This window comes from Eretmochelys imbricata, chromosome 5, assembly GCF_965152235.1.
Source record: "Eretmochelys imbricata isolate rEreImb1 chromosome 5, rEreImb1.hap1, whole genome shotgun sequence".
Taxonomy (NCBI): Eukaryota; Metazoa; Chordata; order Testudines; family Cheloniidae; genus Eretmochelys; species Eretmochelys imbricata.
Window position 1 is genome coordinate 89,596,224 of NC_135576.1, and position 24,681 is coordinate 89,620,904.

A 24,681-nucleotide genomic window follows, 5' to 3' on the forward strand; every position below is an offset into this window, starting at 1 on the left:
GAGGAGAGCAGAGCAAAGCAAAGCCCCAGGGACAGGAGGGAGGCTGAGATGTTGCGGGGAGAGTGGATGAGAAGGGAAGGGGAAAGGGCCCAGCTCCCGGAGGAGATGAGTGGGGGGCTGGAGCACGTGTGGGGACTAAAGCGGGAAGAAGGGAAGGCGAGATGGGCTGGGTGGGGGCCGGGCCGGGAGAAGGGAGAGATGTGGGGAAGAGGTTGCCGGGGAAGCAGCCGGGGTTTGGGGGCGGGCGGAGGTGGGTCCCGCGGGCGGGGCTAAGAGGTAAAAGGGGACAAGGCTGAGGGAAGGATGTGGGGAAGAGGTGGTGACAGGGAAGCAGCCCCGGTTTGGGGGCGGATCCCGGGGGCCGGCTGCTCTCAGTCCCGTCTGCCGATAGGCCCGGGCCGGGACACTCCCTCGCTCCGCGGCTGGTGAAGTTCCCGGGCGGCAGCGGAGGGGGTGGCGTGTGGGTCTCGCTGCGGCTCCGTGGCAATCGGTCTCCCCGCCCGGACCCGCAGCTGCCGCCACCATGACGGACCAGTCCCCGTTCGACACCAACGTCGTCACCCTGACCCGCTTCGTGATGGAGGAGGGGAGGCGGGCCCAGGGCACCGGGGAGCTCACCCAGCTGCTCAACGCGCTCTGCACCGCCATCAAGGCCATCTCCACCGCCGTGCGCAAGGCGGGCATCGCCCACCTGTGAGTCGCCCGCCCCCGCGCCCAGGCCGGGGCTCACCGTGGGGCAGAGCCGCCCTGCCCGGCCCCTCTGCCGGAGGAACGGGATCGGCCACTCGCCACAGCCCAGCCGGGATTGCACCTCCAGGGGCGGGAGTCCGCCACCTCGGCGCGGGAAGGGCTTCCTGGGCCTCTGTGAGCGTAACTTGCTTTCGCCGGGGTAGGCCCCGCCCAAGCAGGAGCGGCGGAAACTCCCTAAAAGTGTGGGGGCGGCTACCGGCGCCGCAACCGAGACCCCGCCCTGGTGCCGCCTCTTCTCTCCTCCCCCCCCCCAAAGAACCCCGCCCCCCCGCGCGGTACTCCCCCCTCTTACGGCGCGTGAACTGAAGGGGCCCTGGGCCCCCCGGTTCCGGCGCCCTTGCTGCAGAGCAGCGTTCGGTGGGGCTCTGCAGAACTGGGGCCTCGCACTGTAGGGCCCTCAGCGCAGGGATGGCAGTTTAGGGAATTGTAAAGCACCATGCGGCGTTATGGTGGCCTGCAAACATTCATTGCAATCCTAGGCTAAGCGAGGTTATTGGGAATAAGATTTCTACCCAGCTAAAAACCAAGACTGCCGTCCTCTGAAGCGTAGCTCAAAGGTGCCCTGGGAGGACCAATTTCATTTTCTGTTTATGAAACTAAAATTGCCTTTAAGGATTGGCAACGTGGAGGAACCTTACGTTGACAGTTAGGATTGACTCTGTGTAAACAGCATAGGAAGGAAGGTGTGTACTACTTAAATAGCTATCCAGGTATGGCAAACCCAGTGTTGACAGGCTGCATTATCATGGATACATTGTGACACTATTACATATAATGCTGAATCTTAGTTAATCTGTTAATTAGGCAACACTTTGCCTAGCTAAGTATTCTTGCCACCTCTTTCTGAATAATATACACTTGAGCTTATTACCTGACTCTATATGGCTCAGTATTGATATATTTGCAGACAAAACAACTGCACTGCATTAGTACTAGTATCCTGTTAAAAAGAGAATTTTGAGATATTCAAATTCAGAATTAAGTTTGAACCTTTGTCCTCCTAGCCTACTGTTTTGGCAGGGGGTGGCAGTTGCTTCAAAGGGTTGGTGGTATTTACAATTCAGGGTAATCTTGCACAAAAGTGCTTGGCTCAATCTCACCTATGAGTTTTCTTGCTCATTTCAGTTTGTACCATAACTTTGAAAGATAGGGAAACGTAAAGAGTCTGTTTGCCCGCTTTCCTTGTCTGCAAAACCCATGTAACCTTTGTAGCTTAATGAACAGAAGCTTCAATTCTGGTTTTTAAATGGATTTAAGCAATGTAATCCAAACTAGTGCACTCAGAAGAAAGAAGATGGGGCATGTTTCAACTTGTAGCTTCCAGAGGGATTGGACAGTGAATGAAAAATAGTCCTATTGCCCTTTAAAGTTATTTAAAATGGCTGAAATACTAGCCAACTACTAATATTGCAATTCTAAACTTTAAGCTATTTTATCAATTGCTCACTTTCAGTAGCCTTTCATTTGTGTCCAAGCAGGTTCTACTTTTTTATTTTTTAATCTGTCAAACATCTTCACCACTGGTTTTTAAATACGTCAGCTAAAAAAAAGTGATGTGATCTTAGAATTCCTGATGCAGGAGACAATCATGTGCATATTGGGGAAAGCAGGCTAATACAAGAGACACTTAACAATTTAATAATTAACCAGGCTTGGAAAGATTCAAGTATTGGTAAACTTTTTGATTTCATTGTATACACAAACCAACAAAACTTCCACTGATGATCAAAATTTACAGATAAACAGCATTTTTTACTTTGCCTAGGAATTTTAGTTTGATTTAAGGATATTTACTTTATATATTTTGACATATGATGTTGACAACTTGTCAATGGTTTTAAAGCTGTAACTTTTTGAATCTCCACATCGACTATCAAATAACTGTCTGTCCTCCCCCTAATTTTCTACAGTTGTGAAAATTTAAATCTATAAACATAAAAGCTTAGCACAACTGTGAAAATCTAAATAGATAACAAGCATTTTTAATTTGATCCTAGGCAAATTATATTAAAATCAAATTCTCCCATGCCTGTTCATAACTATAGATATCCTGCCCTTCTTTCTTAAGGTGAAACTCCCATTGGCTGTGGATATTGGAGCATGTAGGAGTTATCTGTTAAACAGTAAGCAACTCTTGTCATTTGCAGAGCTGCACACAGCTCAAGGACAAGAGATGGTCTGCAGTTGTAGTGACTGTTCTTGTTACTACTATCTTTATGGGTTGTGACTAACAGCCAATCAGAAGTTTTATAAATGCAGATTTTGTTTGGATTGTAGTGCATTCTTTCACATGCTAAAGGGATGTTAATTTCTCAGTCTTGGGCTCTCAGTTCAGCTCATGCTTCTGTGGAAATAATATTGAGTGCATTTTGTCATGTAGCACTAAAAAGCTACCTTAAAGGAGTAGGGAAAAAAATTTGTACTCAATGGTCTGTCAGTATTGCCTGTTATCTTACTTTAAAAAACCTCAGATTTAGACTCCAGAATATAATGGTAAAAATAAGTAAAATGACCTTTCAAATTTTTATATGAGCTTGGCAGGTAAACCAAATGATTGGAAGTTCCAAAACTCCATCTAAAGACATGTCTACATGGGGGTATTAGTGCATCCCAGGTAGGGAGTAAATTCTAATACACACTAGCATGTCTCACACTTGCTGTCTGCGTGGACCCTGCTGGCATGCACTTAAGTTTCTTAATGTTTAAGTCAATACGCACTAAGCCCTGGTCTACACTAGGACTTTAGGTTGAATTTAGCAGCGTTAAATCAATGTAAACCTGCACCTGTCCACAAGATGAAGCCCTTTATTTCGACTTAAAGGGCTCTTAAAATCGATTTCCTTACTCCACCCCTGACAAGTGGATTAAATCGGCCTTGCCGGGTCGAATTTGGGGTACTGTGGACACAATTCAACAGTATTGGCCTCCGGGAGCTACCCCAGAGTGCTCCATTGTGACCGCTCTGGACAGCACTCTCAACTCAGATGCACTGGCCAGGTAGACAGGAAAAGAACTGCGAACTTTTGAATCTCCTTTCCTGTTGGGCCAGCGTGGCAAGCTGCAGGTGACCATGCAGAGCTCATCAGCAGAGGTGACCATGATGGAGTCCCAGCATCGCAAAAGAGCTCCAGCATGGACTGAACAGGAGGTACGCGATCTGATCGCTGTATGGGGAGAGGAATCCGTGCTATCAGAACTCCGTTCCAGTTTTCAAAATGCCAAAACCTTTGTCAAAATCTCCCAGGGCATGAAGGACAGAGGGCGTAACAGGGATCCGAAGCAGTGCCGCGTGAAACTTAAGGAGCTGAGGCAAGCCTACCAGAAAACCAGAGGGGCGAATGACCGCTCCGGGTCAGAGCCCCAAACATGCCGCTTCTATGATGAGCTGCATGCCATTTTAGGGAGTTCAGCCACCACTACCCCAGCCATGTTGTTTGACTCCTTCAATGGAGATGGAGGCAACACGGAAGCAGGTTTTGGGGACGAAGAAGATGATAGCTCACAGCAAGCAAGCGGAGAAACCGGTTTTCCGACAGCCAGGAACTGTTTCTCACCCTGGACCTGGAGCCAGTACCCCCCGAACCCACCCAAGGCTGCCTCCTGGACCCGGCAGGCGGAGAAGGGACCTCCGGTGAGTGTACCTTTTAAAATACTATACATGGTTTAAAAGCAAGAATGTGAAAGGATTAATTTGCCCTGGCATTCGCGGCTCTCCTGGATGTACTCCCAAAGCCTTTGCAAGAGGTTTCTGGGGAGGGCAGCCTTATTGCATCCTTCATGGTAGGACACTTTACCACTCCAGGCCAGTAACACGTACTCGGGAATCATTGTACAACAAAGCATTAAAGTGTATGTTTGCTGGCGTTCAAACAACATCCGTTCTTCATCTCTCTCTGTTATCCTCAGGAGAGTGAGATATCATTCATGGTCTCCTGATTGAAATAGGGTGCTTTTCTTCAGAGGACATTCAGAGGAGCCTGTTCTTGCTGAGCTGTTTGCCTGCGGCTGAACAGAAATGTTCCCCGCTGTTAGGCACGGGGAGGGTTGAGGGGGTAGCCACGCGGTGGGGGGAGGCAAAATGCGACCTTGTAACGAAACCACATGTGCTATGTATGTAATGTTAACAGCAAGAATTACCCTGAAAGAGTGTAACCACTGTTTTATAAAAATGTCTTTTTAAATACCACTGTCCCTTTTTTTTTTCTCCACCAGCTGCATGTGTTTCAATGATCACAGGATCTTCTCCTTCCCAGAGGCTAGTGAAGATTAGAAATAAAAAAAAAACCACACTCGAGATGAAATGTTCTCTGAGCTCATGCTGTCCTCCCACACTGACAGAGCACAAGACGAATGCGTGGAGGCAAATAATATCAGAGTGCAGGAAAGCACAAAATGACCAGGAGGAGAGGTGGCGCGCTGAAGAGAGTAAGTGGTGGGCTGAAGACAGGGCTGAAGCTCAAATGTGGTGGCAGCGTGATGAGAGGAGGCAGGATTCAATGCTGAGGCTGCTGGAGGACCAAACCAGTATGCTCCAGTGTATGGTTGAGCTACAGCGAAGGCAGCTGGAGCACAGACTGCCACTACAGCCCCTGTGTAACCAACCGCCCTCCTCCCCAGGTTCCATAGCCTCGACACCCAGATGCCCAAGAACACGGTGGGCGGGCCACCGGTCAACCAGCCACTCCGCCACAGGGGATTGCCCAAAAAAAAGAAGGCTGGCATTCAATAAACTTTAAAGTTGTAAACTTTTAAAGTGCTGTGTGGCATTTTCCTTCCCTCCTCCACCACCCCTCCTGGGCTACCTTGGTAGTCATCCCCCTATTTGTGGATGAATGAATAAAGAATGCATGAATGTGAAGCAACAATGACTTTATTGCCTCTGCAAGCAATGATTAAAGGGAGGAGGGGAGGGTGGTTAGCTTGCAAGGAAGTAGAGTAAACCAAGGGGCTGGGGGTTTCGTCAAGGAGAAACAAAGAGAACTTTCACACCGTAGCCTGGCCAGTCATGAAACTGGTTTTCAAAGCTTCTCTGATGCGTACCGCGCCCTCCTGTGCTCTTCTAACAGCCCTGGTGTCTGGCTGCGCGTAACCAGCAGCCAGGCGATTTGCCTCAACCTCCCACCCCGCCATAAACGTCTCCCCCTTACTCTCACAGGTATTGTGGAGCACACAGCAAGCAGTAATAACAGTGGGAATATTGGTTTCGCTGAGGTCTAAGCGAGTCAGTAAACTGCGCCAGTGCGCCTTTAAACGTCCAAATGCACATTCTACCACCATTCTGCACTTGCTCAGCCTGTAGTTGAACAGCTCCTGACTACTGTCCAGGCTGCTTGTGTACGGCTTCATGAGCCATGGCATTAAGGGGTAGGCTGGGTCCCCAAGTATACATATAGGCATTTCAATGTCCCCAACAGTTATTTTCTGGTCTGGGAATAAAGTCCCTTCCTGCAGCTTTTGAAACAGACCAGAGTTCCTGAAGATGCGAGCGTCATGTACCTTTCCCGGCTATCCCACGTTGATGTTGGTGAAACGTCCCTTGTGATCCACCAGAGCTTGCAGCACTATTGAAAAGTACCCCTTGCGGTTTATGTACTCGCCGGCTTGGTGCTCCAATGCCAAGATAGGGATATGGGTTCCATCTATGGCCCCACCACTGTTAGGGAATCCCATTGCAGCAAAGCCATCCACTATGACCTGCACATTTCCCAGGGTCGCTACCCTTGATATCAGCAGATCTTTGATTGCCTGGGCTACTTGCATCACAGCAGCCCCAACAGTAGATTTGCCCACTCCAAATTGATTCCCAATTGACCGGTAGCTGTCTGGCGTTGCAAGCTTCCACAGGGCTATCGCCACTCGCTTCTCAACTGTGAGGGCTGCTCTCATCTTGGTATTCATGCGCTTCAGGGCAGGGGAAAGCAAGTCACAAAGTTCCATGAAAGTGCCCTTACACATGCGAAAGTTTCGCAGCCACTGGGAATCGTCCCAGACCTGCAACACTATGCGGTCCCACCAGTCTGTGCTTGTTTCCTGAGCCCAGAATCAGCGTTCCATAGCATGAACCTGCCCCATTAGCACCATGATGCATGCATTGGCAGGGCCCATGCTTTCAGAGAAATCTGTGTCCATGTCCTGATCACTCACGTGACCGCACTGACGTCGCCTCCTCGCCCGGTATCGCTCTGCCAGGTTCTGGTGCTGCATATACTGCTGGATAATGCGTGTGGTGTTTAATGTGCTCCTAATTGCCAAAGTGAGCTGAGCGGCCTCCATGCTTGCCTTGGTATGGCATCCGCACAGAAATAAGGCGCGGAACGATTGTCTGCTGTTGCTCTGACGGAGGGAGGGGTGACTGACGACATGGCTTACAGGGTTGGCTTCAGGGAGCTAAAATCAACAAAGGGGGTGGCTTTACATCAAGGAGTATTTCAGGCAGGACTTCACGGAGGGTTCCAATAAGAAATGGTGCACCTAAGTTATTGTTCTTATTGGAACAAGGAAGTTAGCCTGGCCTCTGATTGATACATGGCTCGATTTACCTCGCTGCACCTTCTCTGTGAGTGACTGCAGTGTGACCTAGAGGAATGAGTCCCCTAGACAGGGGAGGGAGGGAAGCAAATGAGTACAAAACAAATCTGGTCTATTTCTTGTTTTGATCCACTCCATCTATCTTTTACATCTTTGGCTGGCAGCAGACGGTGCAGAAGGACTGCATGCCATCCACATCTCATGGCTGCTCGGCAGAAGATGGTGCAATACGACTGCTAGCCATCCTCATCTCTTGCCTGCCCAGCAGAAGATGATGCAATATGACTGCTATCCATCCTCATCTCTTGCCTGTCCGGCAGAAGATGGTACAGTACGACTGCTAGCAATCTGTATCGTCTGCCTGCTCACCATAAGATGGTTCAATAGGACTGACTGCAGGACTAAAGAGAATGACCTGGTCAGGTCACTCCAAATTTAGTCCCTGTGCCCATATCTGCCCAGGCGCTCCTGGCCGATGTGGCCAGGAGCACCTCGGACATGACGATGACAGCTACCAGTCATGTTGCACCATCTGCTGCCAGAAGGCAATGGGTTGCTGCTACTGTGTAGCAATGCAATACCGCATCTGTCAGCACCCAGGAGACATACAGTGACGGTTACCTAAGCGGGCTCCATGCTTGCCGTGGTATGGCGTCTGCAGAGGTAACTCAGGAAAAAAGGTGCGAAACGATTGTCTGCCCTTGCTTTCACGGAGGGAGGGAGGGAACGGGGGCCTGACGATATGTACCCAGAACCACCCGCGACAATGTTTTAGCCCCATCAGGCATTGGGATCTCAACCCAGAATTCCAATGGGCAGCGGAGACTGCGGGAACTGTGGGATAGCTACCCACAGTGCAATGCTCCGGAAGTCGACGCTTGCCTCGGTACTGTGGAAGCGCTCCGTCGAGTTAATTCACTTAATGCACTTAGAGCATTTTCTGTGGGGACACACACACTCGAATATATAAAACCGATTTCTAAAAAAACGACTTCTATAAATTCAACCTAATTCCGTAGTGTAGACATACCCTTAGGAACTTTTAGTGCACGCCAGCAGGGTTCACACATACAGCAAGTATCTGCATGCTGGTGTGCACTAGAATTTACACTCCAGCTGGGGCGAACTAACACACCATGTAGACAAGCTCTCAGCATTTATCTAATTTTGTAAAACTCTCTATTGTTCCTCCTCTCTCTAGTGAGTATTTACTGAAGGTAGATGCAATAGTGCTGAGTCTCAAAGAAGAGAACAAGACAATTTCAATGCAGGGAGAGTAACTAGATTTTAGAGCCCTCAGAGTTGGGCTACCTTAACTACAGCACAGCTAGTGTTCTGCTATAACTGATATGGCAGAAGCTAAGATATGAAGTGGCCTTCAAATGAGCCTTCAGTTGATGATAAAATCTTTGTGCAATTAAACTTTTTTCAGCTTCAAATTTTTGAATGTGAAGACACAGCTTGATTTATGGCTGAATTATCAACTGCCGTCTGATTTAATATCTTAGAACCACTTTAATCAGTTTGATTAAAACCTTTTTTTTTATAATGCTGTCAGGAATAAAAGGTGAGTTTTACGTGAAGTTGTGAAAGAATAAGACTGAGTCAGTCCTTGTGGGGAGCTGCGATTTGTCAGTATCTAAGCAATCAGAGCTAGTACTACAGTGAACTGCTTCATGGTAGCATCAGAAATAAGCTAGTGCTTATTTTCTTGTAATGATGAATATAAACTGAAGTTACTGCACTGTAACCTACTTCTAATTATTTTGCATATTGATGACTCGCCGGATACTGTACTTAGCAGCTCTCTAGAAATGCCTACAATAATGACCTGTTTCATTAGTGAGCAATTTTATGGAAACTTTACTAATTTGACAACTTACAGCAAATGATAGAAAACATGTTAACCAAAAGGCCTCCAGCAACACAGAGTAGCCTTTTTATAATTAGGAAATGAATTTGTTAGCACTAAAGGAAAATTGACAAAACTTCTTGTGTTGTGAAAAAGTTGCTGTAAAATGGAAGTAAAACCTCTCAGTGGATTTTACAAATGACTTGACTAGCTATCTTGACTTCAAATATAGGGCTGATCAACACTGGACCCTTACGCTCGCACAGCTATGTCTCTCGGATAAATATCCACATCCTGAGAGATGTAGCTCTGCCAGTGTAACACCTGTGTAGAAAGTGCTGGATTGACAGAAGAATTCTTCCCTCAACCTACTTACTGCCTCTCAGGGATCAACTGCAGCACTTTCACGCCAGCTGAAAACGGTGTGTGAGCCAGCATGGAGAATTTCTGTGTATTGAACTTCTCCATGTTCTTGTGTTTTCAAAAAAAAAAAAAAAAACCTTTATGTACAGATGTGAGAACTGTACCCATTTGAATTATGGATATTTCTTGTCTGACACAGATAGCTTTGTCTGACCATTATAATTTAAAACTGCTACAGAAGTTTCACTTAATACAGTATCTGTGTAATTTGTTTAGAGACTGAGGTGGAAGCACTTTCCTTTTCCCCTTGGCCTTGGTCTGGGCAGGAAATTATCTTCCACTGAGGTGTTTTGTTCAAGTCATGAATAGATGGGTGAGAAATACTATCACATGCCTTTATCTTTTGAAGCAGTGGGGGATGGAAGGAAATTATTGTGAAATGCTCTGTTAACCATGCTTGTTAGAAGGAAATTGCAGAATTGAATATCAAGCCATACTGATTTCAAATAATGTGCAGACTGGACAAAACAATGGTAATTTGCCTTCAAGATTTAAGAAATAGCCAGTACGAGAGTGTTAATTCCCAGCTCCTGCTGATGGGAACAAAACACCTGTCATCCCATTGTAGAAAGTTTGGCATGGAGGAGCATGAGTGCTTGTTTCAGTGGTGCATGGTGCCTACCATATCTGTGTCATTGGGGTCTGTGCAGGCCAGAAGATGGGTGGAGACAGCTGGAGGGTGGGGGAAGATAGGCACCTTCAGTGGAAGTTTCCTGCAAGCTTCCACTAGCAGAATTGATGCATCCTAAGGTAAAATAAAGCTGCCCTCCTGTGATGGAGCTGCTGGGAGGCAGCTGTGGAAATTCCCCAGGATGCCGTGGTGATGTGGGTGTAATTCAAAAGCCCTGAACACCCATAAGGGTTGACTAACCTCTAATGCTTAGGCTTTCTAATGAGGTCACAAGAGACAAGCCTCATGAATGAGGCTGGCTGAAGCTAAGAGCAAGGATTTACTTAGAGATGTTACAGGAGGAAAGAACAAGCAGTCCCAGATAATCCCAAGTCATAACTATTACCTTGAAGAACCTGGATTCATGGCTACCAATTTTTAGTCCTTTTAAGTAAGTCTTAACCTACTCCAGCAGAGCTTGTCTAATTATAGATAATGTTTAAATGCTATTTTTTGGTATTAAATTGTGAGTGTCGTGTAGACTTGAGACAATAGTGGCTGTTAAAGGATCCTTCATTCTGAGATTTCCAATCTTCAGGATAGAGGGAGGAAGAGGAATCGGGCAGTTCACTGGCCACTAGATCAAAACAATTGAATGGAATTGTAGTCTCATCCAAAAGTTATAGAAGATGGAGGTCAATGATGGCATAAAGTAAACTCTCCATGTTGGAGGGGCCAGATGCAGTGCTCCTAATATTACAAAATGCCATACAATAGAACCTCAGAGTTACGAACTGACCAGTCAACCAAACACCTCATTGGATTGGAAGTACACAATCAGACCAAAAAAAGCAAATATAGTACAGTGTTAAACGTAAACTACTAAAAAATACAGGGAAAGCAGCATTTTTCTTCTGCATAGTAAAGTTGCAAAGCTGTATTAAGTCAATGTTCAGAATTACGAACAACCTCCATTCCCAGGGTGTTCGTAACTGAGGTTCTACTAAAAAGAAAAGGAGTACTTGTGGCACCTTAGAGACTAACCAATTTATTTGAGCATGAGCTTTCGTGAGCTACAGCTCACTTCATCAGGTTCTACTGTATTTTTGTTCCTCATGAGAATCTCTTTCCATTGCTTTAGCTATGGAATAGCTGGTTCCACCAATGTGACAGGAGACCAAGTAAAGAAGCTGGATGTCCTTTCCAATGACCTGGTGATTAACATGCTCAAGTCATCGTTCACTACATGTGTTATTGTGTCAGAAGAAAACAAAAATGCTATAATAGTAGATGCTGAAAAAAGGGTTAGTAACTTACAAAACTTGTCAATATTTGGATTCAAGTTAACTTTTACAAATACTTTTCTTCAAATATGTAAAAATTGAACTGGAGTTAAAGATTTCAAAGGCAGTTAACCAAATACGTGTTTTTCTGGATACTACCAATATTTTCCTGTATCTGTTCAATGAATATTCAACCCTCTCTATTTGAGTTACATTTTCCATTCACTCCTACCTGGTTTCTTTCCTCCAGTTCTGCTCCCACATTTTTTGAGCCTTTCTTCCCCCTTTGGTCCTAAATTCTGTATTGTTTGTACTTCCTTACCTCTGGAGCAATTTGCATGTGTGCTTTTTTTTTTTCTTTTTTTCCCCTAAATGGTTCTCAAGCAGGCTCTTCCTATAGCATTTTTAGTAAATCACCGAATTACTATTTTTATGGATCAATCCATAAAGGTCCCTCCTCAGGCAAATTTCTCACTGAAGGCAATAGGAGTATGACTCAGCAAAGTCTGAGTGAGGACTTCAGGACTGACTTAAAGAATTGACAGTGTCATTTAATTGTAGGACAAGTGTGGGGTTTTTTTTGTTTTTTTGTTTGTTTTTTTTTACTGATTTGTAGTCTTTCCTAGAAATATTAAATTTCCACTAGTGTTCTCCTCCCTCTTCAAAAATAAAATAATCAATAAAAACAAGTTTTTGAATTTACTATGTGGCCTATGCAGTTGCATTATTTATATGCATTTCCAGGAATGTATACACTTGTTAGAGCAGTATTAGTGAATTGCTCCGGACTCCTTTTAATGTGACCACGCCACAATTGTGGTGGTGGTTTTCTGATTTTTTTCCTAAAGAAATTTAGCAAAGTACAATATTTGGTGCCTTTTGTCCCAGTTAAACAGAACCTCCAGTTGAAAAGGCTAAGACGACCCAATGCTGGAGCACCTTAATTTAAAAAAAAAAAAAAAAACCTTTAGCTGAGACTCCATGTTAAAGCGTTTTGCTGCTGAATCTGAGCTACTGTGCTCTAGCTAAAGCAGAATTACTGCCCCTGTTAAAGAGCCAGCACTGCTGTTAAGGATTGCTGGACTTAAATCCGCTACTGGGATCATGATGATTAAAGAAAGGGATACAATCCACTTAAACACCTCAATTTCTTTTTACTCTTACAAACTACAAATAACTTATTACTATAAGTAAAGAATTAGAGAACTTTCCCTTTGTCGGTATCCCTTGTCTGAGTCTTTCGTGCAGCAGCAGCAGGAGGAATTTTTTTATTTTTTTTTTAAATTAGGAAAACAGTATGGTAAAGCCACAAATTGGCAGTGTGATGTGTGAGCAGGTGTAACAAATCTCAGCTTGGTGTTTCTTTGAAGTACACTGTGCGTTATTCAGGCGTTGTGTTATTCTTGATCAGGTAGGTGGTTGTTGTTGTTTTTTGTTTTTTTTTGTTTTTAAATGGCTCAAATTGAGCCTAAACAAAAACTGATCTCAGTTTCTCATGCTACTGTGTAAATTAAGACAGTTTTTTTTATAAAAGATGAAAAGGTAAAAAAAAGCTAGGGTGCTAGGTTTTGCAGGACCTCCCTAACAGTTGCTGCTTACTGGAAGTGTTGTAATAACAGCTCATCAATGTATGCTTAAAGGATGACCTTTTAGCTTCAGTATTTTTCTTTGTGACTGTAGCAAGACTCTACTGCACTGCATGTGCCACTACAAGAACAGTGGCATCATCTGTTCTTTCAATTAAACATTTCCCAAATTCTGTTCCTACAGATGCTCAAGCAATTAAACAGTGCTAAAAACTTAGCCAAAAATAAATCATCAAAATAGTATTCCACTTCTTGAGAATATAGCTACATAACATTACCTTAGACCTTGTCTACACTTATATTTTTATAGGGCGCTCACCCCCCTGAGCGCAGCGAGTTTGAGTGCTTTAAAGCGCTAGTGTGGACAGGCTCAGAGTGCTTGGAGCTCTTCTCCTGGTGGAGGTGGATTACCAGGAGTGCTGGGAGAGCTCTCTCCCAGGGCTCGTGCATGACACCACACACACTGCAAAGCACGGCCATGGGAGCGCTTCCTCTGCAGCATTTTGAAGTTTTTAGTGTAGACGTAGCTTTAAACTGTTCTTGGCTAGAAATTAACTTGAGTAGATTAGGTGGCAAAACATTTTTATTTGGGGTAGATGGGCAAATAACTAAATCCAGTTCTTCGGTCTTTATTTTCCAGGGTAAATATATAGTCTGCATGGATCCTCTTGATGGCTCTTCTAACATTGACTGCCTTGTTTCCATTGGAACTATCTTTGCCATCTACAGAAAGGTAAAGTGGGATGTTGTCATGCTAAAACAGTCGGGGGGGGGGGGGGGGAGGGTAGTAGTTCTTCACACTTAACCAGCTCATGATGGAATAAGGTTGGATCCAAAGATTTAATGAAATCCAACTAAATCTACAAATGCTCGGTTACACAATACCTTTGAGTGATACACAGCACTTGGTTAATAGACCTACATACATGCAATCCTGACTGATATTCAATTAGCCAGTTAGATTCCTCTAACAATGACAAGGATAACAGGAGTTAAGTGCTTCATAATTACTCATACAACTTGAGACCAAACAGAACACTAATCTCATCTACCTGAGTTATGTGCATTCTTCAATGAAACTAGTTCTCCCATCTTGTACAAGTAGTCCTATCAGCCTGAGGACAGGCTTCCCAGATGAGATTCAGTTTGAAACATTGCTTATAAATGTAACATGCCTAATTCATTCTGAAAGATAGAAGTCTCATTTGCAGGCATATGAAATACAGGATTAACATGTCTCAACCATGGAAACAACTGTGTGAATTCAGACAAGACACACTGTCCATCTTTAACCGCCCTGACCCAGGTTTCGATGCACCAGTAACTTTTTTGGGCTCACTTCACCCGGGAGCAAAAGAAAACAAGTTCTTGGTACTAGTCAATTGTAAACATTATGACTAAAGTTCCACTTTGTTTTTTAAATTCTGCCTCCGATTTCTGCATCAAATTGAAGGCACTCATTATTAAGGCTACATTTTAGTCACGGTTATTTTTAGTAAAAGTCAGACATTTTATTAAAAATACCAGTGAATAAAACTGTTGGGGGTGGCAGGGGGAAGGGTGTGCAGGTGGTGGCACAAGGCCTGGGACCTCTGCTGGTGTGAGGGCAAGGCGGGTGGCAGGGCTGGCAGGCTACCTACCTGGCTCCGCAGCTCACCCCCTCAGCAGCAGACACCACAGTTCCCAGCCAATGGGAGCTGCGAAGCCAGCGCTCTGGGCAGAGGCAGCGCACAGAACTGCCTGGTCACACCTCCACCAACAGCTGAGCGAAGGGGATGTCGCTGCTTCTGGGGAGCCCCCGGAGTAAGCACCACTGAGAGCCCGCCTCACCCTCTCCTATGCCCCTGCCCCCTCCGACACCCAAACACTGCTGGGGTCTGAGAGTGCCCTAGGCACACTGTACACTGCAGAAGTCACGAAGGTCACAGAAAGTCAGCCTTACTCATTATCACTTTCAAGATAGTACATATCTCTACCCCATCTCTTCTACTTCCTGCATTCCACCCTAGCGCTTGACTTCTCTCTTTGGCCCTGATCTAGGAAAGCTCTTATGAATGTACTTTAAAGTTAAATCATGTATAGAAGAGCTTTGTCAGATCAGGGCCTTTGTCTCCTTTGCTTTCATCATGAATTATTTGTATAACCATATTGCTAGGAGCCCTAGTCATGGACCAGGACCCCAATATAGTAGGCACTGTGCAAACACAGAACAAAAGTGGTCCCTACCTTAAAGAGCTTAGTATAGTATATGACCAGAGAACAGATAATTTGGGGGGGGGGGAGTGGGGATTAACAAGGAAACAATGAGATCAATGCCTATCATGCTGACGAGTATTGTGTCAACACACTAGCAGTCTAACAGTTGTGAAGTTTTTGTCGTCATTGCAGAACAGCAGAGTTTTAAGGAGAGACTTCTCTACTGATTTTTTTTTTCCCTTTAATTGGTGACCATACTCTAGCAATAAGCTTAAACAAATATCTATTACGTTATTGCTGCTCTTCAGCAGTTGAAGGCATGCTGTCTTAGGCCTGGTGTTCCAAAGGCGTGCACTAGTAGCCTGTTATAGCAGCACATGCTGTTGTGGTTCTATTACTGTAAATAAATGAAGCTTCTAAAATAGATGAATCCTGGGAATTTTTAGTTTAAAAAGATTCTTGACACTCTTCCTTCCTCTTCCAGGCTTCCGCTGAGGAACCTTCTGAGAAAGATGCTTTACAGCCAGGACGTAATCTTGTGGCAGCTGGTTATGCCCTATATGGGAGTGCTACAATGCTGGTGCTAGCCATTGAATCTGGTGTCAACTGTTTTATGCTTGACCCGGTAAGAAAGCCTACATCTGGTATGAATAGCTTGCTCTTGTAGAGATAACAAAATTCCAGAACAAATTTTTCCTAAGTGAATCAATATATAGAACTGCTTCCAAACTAAATCTTAACATCTGAAGATGCAGTACTCTTAAGAGAGCCAATGGGAGTTGATATGCCTATAAAAATAGAATAGATAAACCCCCAAAAGCTTCTGGCATTCTTCCCTTCTGCTGGAGATAGTGGTCATTAATATGACCTCAAAATTGATAGTTTAGTCAGAGAATCAAGTAAACATCATGTGCCACCTGATGTGATGAATACTTAAGCATCTTTTGCATTTACAGAATTTCCCTGAAGACTGTCTCTTGTAATTTAGTACATTCCTTAACTCTAGTACCTTTAATCTTTTAGTGGACTAGAGATGCAGAAATACATTTAATATTCTCTTACGCTTACAGATCACATCCTGATTGTTTAAAAGAGTAAGTATGGAGTGTGTATACATGTGCTTGACATCCTAGAAGCTATTGGTCATCTGACTTTTGAATTCAAAAGTCAATTTAACATCACACAGTGCAGTTGTCTGCAGTGATTCAGTTTAATTTAAAGCCATTCTATTGTAAATCAGGTTTTGCCACTTACTTTTACTAATAGTAAGTCATGTTTGGAACGTGCCATGGCAATAGCTTCAAGGAAATAGAATTTGATGTTTTCTGTATAGTAATGGTTTAAATGTCTGCATGTATTACCACCTTTTTTGTTTGTTTAGAAACAGAGACCCTTAACAATTTTTTTTTTCCTCCCTTACACATGTGAAAACTTACTGCAGTGGAGACTAGAGACCTTAAACATTTGGTAACTATGTACAGATCCTTTCATCACTTTGTTACTGTTTTCATTCTGGTCAGACTAATAGTATCAAACTTGTTACCATCTCATGGCTAGTCAAATTGAGTTAGAAATCTCAGTCCAGCTCCTAATGAATAGGTGTTCACAATCCCTAAAACTGCCCACAATTGCACCTTGGCTATCAGTTGTAAAAAGAAAACAAAGAACTGAGTGGACATGCATCAAACTATTCTCTTGGCACAGGATAATAATTTTGGAGATGGGGAGTGATCAAGTGAAGGAAACTTGTATGAGTCAGGGCTTATGGGGTATCTTATGGGTAAGCAAGACTTTTGGTCCAAGACTACAGAGCTGTACTTTTTTTTCCCCCCAAGTACTGAATTGTAAAAAGAAAATGGAAACTGCAGTAGGTTTTCACTAAATTGTATGTAGCATTCACTTGCCTTTAGTCTCGTGAAGAACACGCACACACAGTTATTGACTTGCTTTCTCATTATTGTCAGGCAATTGGGGAATTCATTTTGGTTGATAAGAATGTGAAAATCAAAAAGAGAGGAAATATCTACAGTCTCAATGAGGGCTATGCTGCATATTTTGATCCTGCAGTCACAGAGTATCTTAAAAAGAAGAAATTCCCTCAGGTAAATGTTCACTTTCTAGAGAAATTTTTCTAAGATAAGCAAATGTTCAGTGCCTCAAACTTTACACTCTTATCATGCATACGTGCAGGGTGTCAAACGCCAAAGTTAGGCGAGACTGAACCCTAATAGTGTAGAAGTCAAAGTGTACCAACTATTCCTTGGGCTTTGTTTAACTTCATGATCTCTGAAGTCCTTTTGTGGATCAGTAAGCCACCATAGCTGACTGTTTGTTTTTATACAAAGTTACAGAGCTTGTTTTTCCTCTCTCATATAGTGGACTTCTGAATGGGTGTGGAAACAAGACTTGTGCTTAGCGCTGCTTGAAGCTGACTATGAGATCCTCTCGCTTAAAGGACTACTCAGGCTTGACAAAGCCCTGGCTGGGATGATTTAATTGGGGATTGGTCCTGCTTTGAGCAGGGGGTTGGACTAGATGACTTCCTGAGGTCCCTTCCAACTCTGATATTCTATGATACTCAAATGTCAGGGTCTGTTTTAAAGCTTTGTGAATACCTGCCATGAAGCCAGAAATTGATAGGTGCCAATAAGAACAAAGATAAATTCCCTCTGTCGTACCCAACTGGATGTTAACTTCCTCCTTAATTACCCAGAATGGAGTCTGGCCAGGTCCCCAGAGCTACCATCCACTGTTAGAAAACCCACATGGGAATCCTAGTGACAACAGGTGGCTTTACATCTTATCTATGTAAGATTGGCTAATTGCATTGGCTGAGTACTACCTGATGAATACCTTAAGTTAACAAAAAAAGTAAGATTTTATTTAACTTGTGTCAGAGCTAGCAGGACCTTGATTTGATAAACTCACCTACTGAGAATCTTGAAAAAATTAAGGAGCTCTTTGGAGTTAGATCTGGAGTAACTTCAAAATCAGACTGAAGTAAAGTCAGCTGTTGCAGATGTGAAAGATGCTGCTTTATCAGTAGCAGTGTTCTATACAATGATTGATCTTCCTTTGCTATCAGCCCAACTAGAATAGGGCATAATTCTTTTTACAATACAACATGCCATCTCAAAGACAGACATATTTTTTGTGTAGATTTTTATAGGGTTTTAAAATAAATTTAGTTCTCACTTGACCGCTTTGGAGACATGCACGTTAGAGTGTGATATCTGAAATTGAAGCTTCCCCTTACTGCCCACTGTCTCTGAGCTAGAAAGCCATCTCTGAAAGTACATCTACACTGCAGCTGGGACTGTGCTTCCCAGCTAGGGTAGACAGATACACACTAGCTCTGCTCGAGCTAGCATGCTAAAAATAGCAATGTGGCTGGGGATAGCCACCCAATTACAAACCTAGCTGGACGCCAGGGTATGTAGCTGGGTGATTAGCCCAAGCTGCCACCTGTGTGCCACCCCTGGCCACATCACTATTTTTAGCATGTTTGATCAAGCAGAGCTAGCATCTGTCTACCCCAGCTGGGCAGCATGTTCTCAGATGCAGTGTAGAGTCACCCTAAGAGTGGGAAGAAAGTGTCCATTCTCATTCAGTCTTTGAGCCCTCTCAGCAGAGAGGAATAACAGAAGATTTCACAAAACTAAAGAGGCTACTAACAAATCATTCCAAGCAGATAATTAGATAACCTTTTTCTTTGTCCCAAATCCTCTTTGAATTGGTGTCCCTGAGGGGAAGTGCCACATCTCCTTGCTAAGCCATTCACTGTTAGTTTGTGAAGATTTTCCAGAGGAGAACAAAAAGCCTAAAGAAAATCTGTCTAACTTTTATAGTTTCTCTCTGCCTAGCTTTAAACTAAATGACCTAGCTTTCAGCCTTCTGGCTCAATCCTCTGGTTTCTGAGAGTGGAAGCCTAGTCCAACTGCAGGTTAGAAGGTACAACTTCACACTGTGCCTGCTGCAAAGCTGAAAACTAACCTGAGCCAAACCAACACTTCTCTCTCCACAGCAACCTGTGGGGCCCAGTGCCACACTGGTTGTTCTTGATACAAGGGACTAGTTAGACACCATTCAGATATCATGATGAAGAGGCAGGAGGATGGGAATATGGAATTCCTTGCCCCAATCATGTCAGAGGGAAAGGATCGATCCTGGAGACTCTCCCAGTCAATCGCTATCTCTGGCCGTGGCAGCACAGTAGGTCTGCCTGCCGGCCGCAGCCCCACACCATTCCCTGAAGTGGCCAGGATGCCCCTGCAACCCCTGGGGGCGGGTGGGGGGAGAGACAGGGGTCTCCACACACTGCTCCTGTCTGCAAACACAGCCCCTGCAGCTCCCATTGGTCAGGAAAAGGGAGCTGTGGCCAATGGGATCTGTGGGGGCAGTGCCTGCAGAACCAGGCAGGCTGCAGAGCCATGTGCCTCCCTCAGGGGCTGCAGAGGCACATTGGCCCCTTCTGTGAGCAGCATGGCCACATGGTGCACTACTGGCTGGTAGGGGTGGCCTGGCTCATGATAGGGAGGAGGTGCTGATGTGCCTGAGTGGAGCCAAGCCCCACTGCACCACCGATTGGGAACCACCCTAGGTAAGTGCCCCCCTCCCAGAGCTAGCGCCCCATACTCCCTCCTGCACTCCAACCCTCAGACCCCTCCTGCACCCAAACTCCCTCCCAGAGCTTGTACCCCCCTGCTCCCCTGCCCCAGGCTCAGCCCGGAGCCCCCTCCCACACTGAAAACCCCTCAGCCCTAGCCCAGAGCCCACACCCCCTCCCAACCTCCTGCCCCAGCCTGGTGAAAGTGAGTGAGGGTAGGGGAGAGCGAGTGACTGGGTAGAGGGGGTGGGGTAGATCCTGGGTTACCCTTAAATTCAGAAAGTGATCTTGGGTGTACAGGTTGGAGATCGTTGCCATAGAGCAAAATATAATAAAACCTCTATTGACAAATGCTAGCCTTATGAATAATCAATCAGTTCTGAGCCATTTTTCCTGACAGGAGGGAGTTGGGGGGAGGGAAGTGGAAGTACTAATAGTAATGCTAATAATAATTAATAGTGACCTCAAATGTCAAGAGCCCTTCAGATTCCAGTGCATTGGAAATTGCTTTGCAGTGGTTTAAAGGACAAGAAGAAAGTGCAGTGCACTGGTACCTACTGCAATTTTGAGATGTTGCAAGTTATGAATTTGATCCCCCCTGCTAGTTCATAAAATATGGGTTCTGCTATAGATCTGATTTAACTTATAGCTCTGAAGTGGTGTGATCTGGTGGGAACAACTTGATGGAGAGGGGCTAGGGATAGCACTGTTTTGTTTTGTTTTTGCCCAATGGAACACAGCAACTCTAGCTTCTAACGTTGTCTTGTCAGTACTGTGAAGGTAGCATGCTTAAGGCTCTGAACAAGGAATCTGAAGTCCTGTGTCATATTTATCTCTGCCACTGACCTTTTGTATGACTTCGATGCAAAATGACTTGCCCAGTACCTCTGTTTTTCCCCATCTGTAAAATGAGGATGACTATAATTAAGCTTTCTTTGTAAATTACTTTGAGTTCTATGGATGAAAAACACTATGCAAGAGCCAAGTTATTACCACTAAAAAAGCTAACAAGATTTAATCAAAGGTTGTTTATCAAATGTCTTTATACAGGATGGCAGCTCTCCGTATGGTGCGAGGTATATAGGTTCTATGGTAGCTGATGTACATCGTACTCTGGTGTATGGAGGAATCTTTTTATATCCAGCCAACTCCAAAAGCCCCAAAGGAAAGGTAAAAATGAATTAACCTAATTTTAGAAAGTATGTAGTCTGATAGAATAGTTTAGACAACACTGATTGTAAGATTTTTACAATGTAACAGCCAGTTTTTAAATGTTTTATGGTGCACAAGTTGCAAGAATATATCTACTGCCATGGTTTGACACTGTAGGATTTTTTTTTTAAGTAGCATTAAAACACATTAAGAACTGGGTGCTCCCCCAATAAACCAGTCAGTTCTGCCCTCTCTCACCATATCATTGTGGGATTCCTCTGCTGCTCTCCTGGTTGTGCCAGAGGCCCATGGGTTCCCACCCCCCTAGTCTCTCCCAATCCCCTGGCCTCTTTCATAGATTCATACCTTCCAAGGTCAGAAGGGACTATTGCAGAGGTAGGCAAACTACGGCCCATGCACCACATCCAGCCCACGAGACCGTCCTGCGCGGCCCCTGAGCTCCTGGCCCAGGAGGCTGTCCCCCCTCCCCTGCAGCCACGCGGCAGCACAATGCTGTGGGCGGCAGGGCTGCAGAGCCCTGCCTGACCCGGTGCTCTGTGCAGCATGGCTGCCTGTCCTGGTGCAACTATGCTGCCAGCCACTGGTGTTCCAGGCAGCACGGTAAGGAGGCGGGGGGGGGGTTAGATAGAGGGCAGGGGAGTTCGTGGGGTGGTCAGGAGTGTGGATAGGGGTTGGGGTGGTCAGAGGGCGGGGAATGGGAGTTGAATGGGGGCAGGGGTCCCATCAGGAAGGAGAAGAGGAGTTGGACGGGGTGGCGGGGGGGCAGTCAGGGAGTGGGGGGGTGGATGGGGCAGGGGTCCTGGGGGGAGCAGTCAGGAAGGAGAGGGGGGTTGAATTGGGTGGGGGAGCAGTTAGGGGAAAGGGTCCGGAGGTGGTTGGATGGGGCAGCGGTCCCGGGGGGGGGGCAGTCAGGAAGGAGTGGGGGGGTTGGATGGGGCAGCGGGGGGCAGTTAGGGGCGGGGGTCTGAGGTTGGTCAGGGGACTGAGAGCAGGGGGGGAGGGGATGGGATAGGGGTCCCCAGGGGTTGTCAGGGGGTGAAGTGGGGGGGTCGGATAGGGCGTGGGGGCCAGGCCATGTACAGGAACAGCCTCCCCTAACTGGCCCTCCATACAATTTCAGAAACGCAATGCAGCCCTGAGGCCAAAAAGTTTGCCCGCCCCTGGACTATTGTGACATCTCATCTCACTTCCTGTATAACACAGGCCACAGAACTTTCCCAAACTAATTCCTAATGCATATCTTTCAGAAAAACATCCAATCTTGATTTAAAGATTGCCAGCAATTGGTAATTTGTTCAACTAGTTAATTACTCACTGGTAAAAATATACACTATTTCCAGTTTGAAATTGGCTAGCTTCAACTTCCAGCTGTTAAAATAAAAATCTCCTGGAGCTGCTTTAAAGCAGTGGTTCTCAACCAGGGGTATACATACCTCTGGAGATACACAGACCTTCCAGTGGGTACATCAACGTATCTAGATATTTGCCTAGTTTTACAATGAGCTACATAAAAACCACTAGCGAAGTCACTACAAACAAATTTCATAAGACAATGACTTCTTTATACTGCTCTATATACTATACACTGAAATGTAAGTACAATATTCTAATTGATTTTATAATTAAATAGTCAAAATAAGTAAGCAATTTTTCAGTAATAGTGTGCTGTGACACTTTTGTATTTTTATGTCTGATTTTGAAAGCAAGCACTTTTTAAGTGAGGTGGAACTTGGGGGTACACAAAACAAATCAGACCCCTGAAAAGCGTACAATAGTCTGGAAATGTTGAGAGCCACTGCCTTAAAGGAGCTATTGCTTGCAGAACCATTCTACTTCTTGTTCCTCTACTCTCTACCACCACTCTCTGGTGGTCTTGTGGGAAAGTGTAGTGACTATAGGCACTTGCATTTGTTCTCCACCCTCCCATCCTTACAGAACTGGTAGTGCTCAGACTGCTCTGTTCTCTGCTTTCCCCTTTCTCCTCCCAAGAATAGGGGAGGACAACTGTTTATTCAGCAAAACTTTAATCTGTTTTGAAAACTTCTGGGTGAAATTATTGCTTCAGCTTGTAGATAAAACGCAGTTACTCATTACACAAACTGACACAACCAGAGGTTTTTCTCAATGCAAACTTCAGTGACCTGTAGTTGTTTTTAAACTTATTAATGAATAGTTAAGTGTTGTGCACACAGTCTCTCACTCTACAGCAGTGGTTTTCAACCTTTCCAGACTACTGTACTCCTTTCAGAAGGCTGTGTCTTGTGTACCCCTAAGTTTCACCTCACAAACTATTGCTTACAAAATACAAGTGTCACGGCACACTATTACTGAAAAATTGCTTACTTATTTGGTCTATATGAAAGTTTAGTTTGTACTGACTTTGCTAGTGCTTTTTATGTAGCCTGTTAAACTATGCAAATATTTAGATGAGTTGTACCCCCTGAAAGATCTCTACATACCCTCTTACTACGTACTTATGCCCCCCTGGTTGAGAACCACTTCTCTACAGTACTCCTTATTCACTCAAGTGCTGCACCATGCCTGCACTTAACAGGAAGGTGAACAATCTCCATAAAGAGAGCACGGGGCAACACAATATTCACCATGTGGGAAATGGGGACAAATATGGCCAAAACATCACGGTCTATACTAGGAAAAAAGGATACCATATATAAGCTTGATCTTTGCTTCAAGAGGTAATTTAAATATGAAATATTTACTGCTGATTTTTCTACTTAGTATGATTAATACTAGAAAACTTTGATATACATTTTATACAAAATATCCTGAAGTAATGTACTCTACTGATCACTATAATTTTTGGCTTCTGTCTTCCAGCTGAGGCTTCTCTATGAATGTAATCCCATGGCCTTTGTAATTGAGAAGGCTGGGGGAATTGCTACTACAGGAAACCAGGCAGTGCTGGATATAGTGCCTGAGGATATCCACCAGAGAGCACCTATTGCCCTGGGATCTCCTGATGATGTGCAGGAATACATTGACATGGTCAAGAAGCATTCAGCCAAGTGAAATAGCTGCAGTACAAAGAAGTGCCTTACAATTGGACCAAACATACTGTGAAGTACTACTGACTTAAGCTATTGTAGGAAAGCAAGAGAACCATATTTTCATTGTGTTTATCCAAAAGTAAACTGTTAATATGTGCAACAAAAATGCATTTTTTCCACTGTGGCATTAAAAGCAAAACTTTAAGGGAACAGTGTGCTTCCTCTCTCACCTCATAACTACACAAAATCCACCATCCACAAAAGAAGTTTTGTGTTGTAGGTAAAGTGGCCATCTACAGACACCCCCCGCCCCCAATCCCATTTCCCTCCAGGGCTAAAGAATGCCACAGCTTTTCTGAAAGATTTCTCCCTGCAGGTAGCTGGCTGCAGTTTCCTTGTAGATTGACTTATTGGGTCTTGTCAATACTAGAATCTTCAGTCCTGTTGCAACATTTGTAAATGTTAATCTAGATATTCCACAAACACTTGTTCCAGGACACAGATATTGTTCCTAGAAGTATCTTGAAAGCATGGATCATGATAGCTGGTGTAAAGCAAAGCGTGGTTTGTTAGTGAAGCCATGGAAAAGCTCTTTTGTGCCCCTCAAACAGCCATAAGTCCACTAAGACTGTCCAGAACCACTACCCTACTAATTGGTGAGCTCAT

At 44.7% G+C, this 24,681-nt stretch overlaps 3 protein-coding genes across 14 annotated transcripts in view; 2 read left to right on the forward strand and 1 right to left on the reverse strand.

Annotated features, from left to right (window-relative positions):
• Nucleotides 1-875, reverse strand: part of AOPEP (aminopeptidase O (putative)) — a 389,108-nt gene extending 388,233 nt beyond the window's left edge. For 10 of the 11 annotated variants that reach the window (XM_077817475.1, XM_077817474.1, XM_077817471.1 and 7 more), the window contains exon 1: nucleotides 731-875. The gene's annotated coding sequence lies outside the window, so the exon portion shown is untranslated. Of the gene's footprint in view, nucleotides 1-618 lie in introns of all 11 variants that reach the window. The other variant, XM_077817472.1, reaches the window with a different exon arrangement.
• Nucleotides 402-24,220, forward strand: LOC144265161 (fructose-1,6-bisphosphatase 1). Of its 2 annotated transcripts, none has more exons than XM_077817487.1 (7): nucleotides 402-693; nucleotides 11,305-11,467; nucleotides 13,673-13,765; nucleotides 15,713-15,853; nucleotides 17,193-17,330; nucleotides 20,885-21,004; nucleotides 23,846-24,220. In XM_077817487.1, the coding sequence occupies exons 1-7, from the start codon at nucleotides 524-526 to the stop codon at nucleotides 24,035-24,037; spliced, it is 1,017 nt and encodes a 338-aa protein (XP_077673613.1). In that variant the 5' UTR covers nucleotides 402-523; the 3' UTR covers nucleotides 24,038-24,220. The 2 variants fall into 2 exon arrangements, with proteins under 2 accessions (XP_077673613.1, XP_077673614.1); XM_077817488.1 differs by lacking the exon at nucleotides 402-693 and adding an exon at nucleotides 10,291-11,160 and having other exon boundaries at nucleotides 11,256-11,467.
• Nucleotides 1,097-5,572, forward strand: LOC144265162 (myb/SANT-like DNA-binding domain-containing protein 7). Its single transcript, XM_077817490.1, has 2 exons — nucleotides 1,097-4,381; nucleotides 4,963-5,572. The coding sequence occupies exons 1-2, from the start codon at nucleotides 3,821-3,823 to the stop codon at nucleotides 4,978-4,980; spliced, it is 579 nt and encodes a 192-aa protein (XP_077673616.1). The 5' UTR covers nucleotides 1,097-3,820; the 3' UTR covers nucleotides 4,981-5,572.
• Nucleotides 24,221-24,681: the final 461 nt, after the last annotated feature.

What these genes read in the sequence shown, in the direction of transcription:
- LOC144265161 (XM_077817487.1), top strand. Translation starts at nt 524, where the DNA reads ATGACGGACCAGTCCCCGTTCGACACCAACGTCGTCACCCTGACCCGC. An exon ending in TAGTAGATGCTGAAAAAAGG is followed by an intron (nt 11,468 to 13,672) that starts GTTAGTAACTTA and finishes TTTATTTTCCAG; the next exon opens with GGTAAATATATAGTCTGCAT. An exon ending in AAAAGAAGAAATTCCCTCAG is followed by an intron (nt 17,331 to 20,884) that starts GTAAATGTTCAC and finishes GTCTTTATACAG; the next exon opens with GATGGCAGCTCTCCGTATGG.
- LOC144265162 (XM_077817490.1), top strand. Translation starts at nt 3,821, where the DNA reads ATGCAGAGCTCATCAGCAGAGGTGACCATGATGGAGTCCCAGCATCGC.